At 38.8% G+C, this 2238-nt stretch overlaps 1 protein-coding gene across 1 annotated transcript in view; it reads right to left on the reverse strand.

The window, feature by feature from the left end:
* The window catches only part of LOC147469202 (uncharacterized), a 3182-nt gene extending 1446 nt beyond the window's left edge, over window positions 1-1736 (reverse strand). Inside the window, exons 1-3 of the mRNA XM_086550502.1 lie at window positions 890-1736; window positions 507-668; window positions 235-380 (exon numbers count right to left, since the gene is read on the reverse strand). Coding sequence (XP_086406628.1) covers window positions 235-380; window positions 507-668; window positions 890-1736 — 1155 coding nt within the window. The remainder of the gene's footprint in view (window positions 1-234; window positions 381-506; window positions 669-889) is intronic.
* Between the last annotated feature and the right edge of the window lie 502 nt (window positions 1737-2238).

A 2238-nucleotide genomic window follows, 5' to 3' on the forward strand; every position in this document is an offset into this window, starting at 1 on the left:
TAATTCGCGAGGTTGACTGAAAAACTCAGGGCCGTTTTGCCAAAAACTCTTACTGTGCAGTTCACATGGTTCATGTGGTTTGGTTACAAGATCAGCTACATTGTGTGTGGAGTCTACCCACCACCATTCCTTTTGGATTTGGGCCCTTACAATAGTCGAATCAACAATATGAATGATCTGGAATCCCAATTTTAATTCTTTAATCAGAGTATGTCTCAACCTAAATGCCAGTACAGCTTCACAAAGTTCCAATCTGGGAATTGTTATCTGTCGGTTGGGAGCAATACGGTTTTTAGCGGCTACCAACCTCACAACTACTTCTCCTGAATTTAACACCCATCGTATATAAGCATAACATCCATATGCAAATTTGGATGCGTCTGAAAACAAAATTAATATTGGACATCCATCTACATTTAATGGCTTGATGCATCGCGGAAATGTTAAATTCTGAATGCCATAAAGCTCAATAAAAAATGCCTTCCACTCCTTTTGCATAGCTTCACTCATTGGCTCATCCCATTTGATCGTTTTGTTCCCCTCTGCATCTTCATTTGTAGTAATAAGATCTCTCATAAGAATTTTTGCCTTTAATACATAGGGCGTAATAAGTCCTAAAGGATCATAAATTGATGCAATCTGGCTCAAAACCATCCTCCTGGTTAATACTGTCGGAAAGAATTCATCAAATTCATTTACATTCAAATCTGGTCCAGTATGTATCCTTTTTACTCTTTTGGAAAAGTTAATCTTTACCTTAATGGAAAATTCATCCTTCATAGTACACCATTGCATGCCCAGGATTTTATGTATTGTTCCTTCTGACAAATTTATGTTCATTGCCCTACCATGATCACCACTCATTATACAATGTTTTATTCTAACCCACCTTCTGGCAATACTTTCTCAATATCTTGGGTCAATATTTTTGCTGATTCCAAATCTCTCACTGACGTAAGTATATCATACATGTATGTGTCATTACTAATAACTTGAGCCACAGAGGGGTAGAATTCCTTTTGCATCTCTGCAGTATAGCGTAAGGCTAGGGTGGCTATGGCACCACTTGGCCTATCGCCAAAAGTCACTCTTGTCAGCATGTACTGATCTGGTTGTCTGGTTAAGTCCATATCCCTCCATAGGAATCTGTGAACATGCTCTTCTTCAGCTTGAAGCTTAACCGAATGATACATCTTAGATATATCTCCGGCAATCCCTATATAATTCTCGCGGAACCTTAATAAAATACCTATGAGACTGTTCAAAATGTTGGGTCCCTTTGCCCAATAGTCATTGAGTCTGTGACCCATATATTGAGTAGATGAGTCAAAAACTATACGTACTGGTATAGATACAGAATCTGGTTTTAGTACAGCATGATGCGCAATGTAATGCACTGGTCCTTCATATGCATCAATCTCTGTTTTATCCAACTTCCGTGCAACACCTCTTAATTTCATATCTTCAAATTCCTTTTGGTAGGCTTCTGCATGTTTTAGATCTAAAAGGAGTCGTTTTTCTGTCGACTTCAACCGTCCTAGTGGTACAGCATAATTATTAGGTAACATGCAAGGTCTTTTAATCCAAGGATAGGAGGCAATCCATTGCTTGTTGTCCTCATCATACAAAAGCCCCTTCTCCATCAAGGCTAGCTCACGCTCTTCCTTTAGTGTAAGCTCCTCTGAGACAGGACATTTTCTGCACAAGCAACGAGCACACTGGGGAGCACAGGTCATACCTGCATTTTCCACAGAAAAAAATAATCCAGTTTTCCCTTTAAATCATCCCTTTTCATATCAGTAACACCAAGATTTAGAATAAATTTGACATTATTGATTTCAGCCTTTGTGCCCAGAAATTTGCTTCCATTTTCTGCTGGCAAGCACCCTCTAATACTAAATCCAAAAACATTCTCTGTTAATTCTAATCTATCCGCTCTAGCAATAGGTTGTGGAAGGAGAATGTTGTAGTCCGTTCCAATGAACATATCTAAATCCCCAAAGGGTCCTTTGAAATTCTTCCAGTCCACACTTGAAAACATATGTGACAGTTCCGAGATATCAATTTTTGAAACTGGGCTAGCAATCTCATCTATGCCTGTAGCAACAATATTATGCTTCTTACACCATTTATCAACTAACTCAACTCTGTATTCCTTACTACTAAATTCCTCTGCCACATTTCCGACCTTTGTCATGGTACTCGATACAGGAATTCCTTGACTACCTAATTTCCGTG

This window comes from Penaeus japonicus, unplaced genomic scaffold (assembly GCF_977035675.1).
Source record: "Penaeus japonicus unplaced genomic scaffold, GWHDUDI00000001_assembly GWHDUDI00000023, whole genome shotgun sequence".
Classification (NCBI taxonomy): Eukaryota; Metazoa; Arthropoda; class Malacostraca; order Decapoda; family Penaeidae; genus Penaeus; species Penaeus japonicus.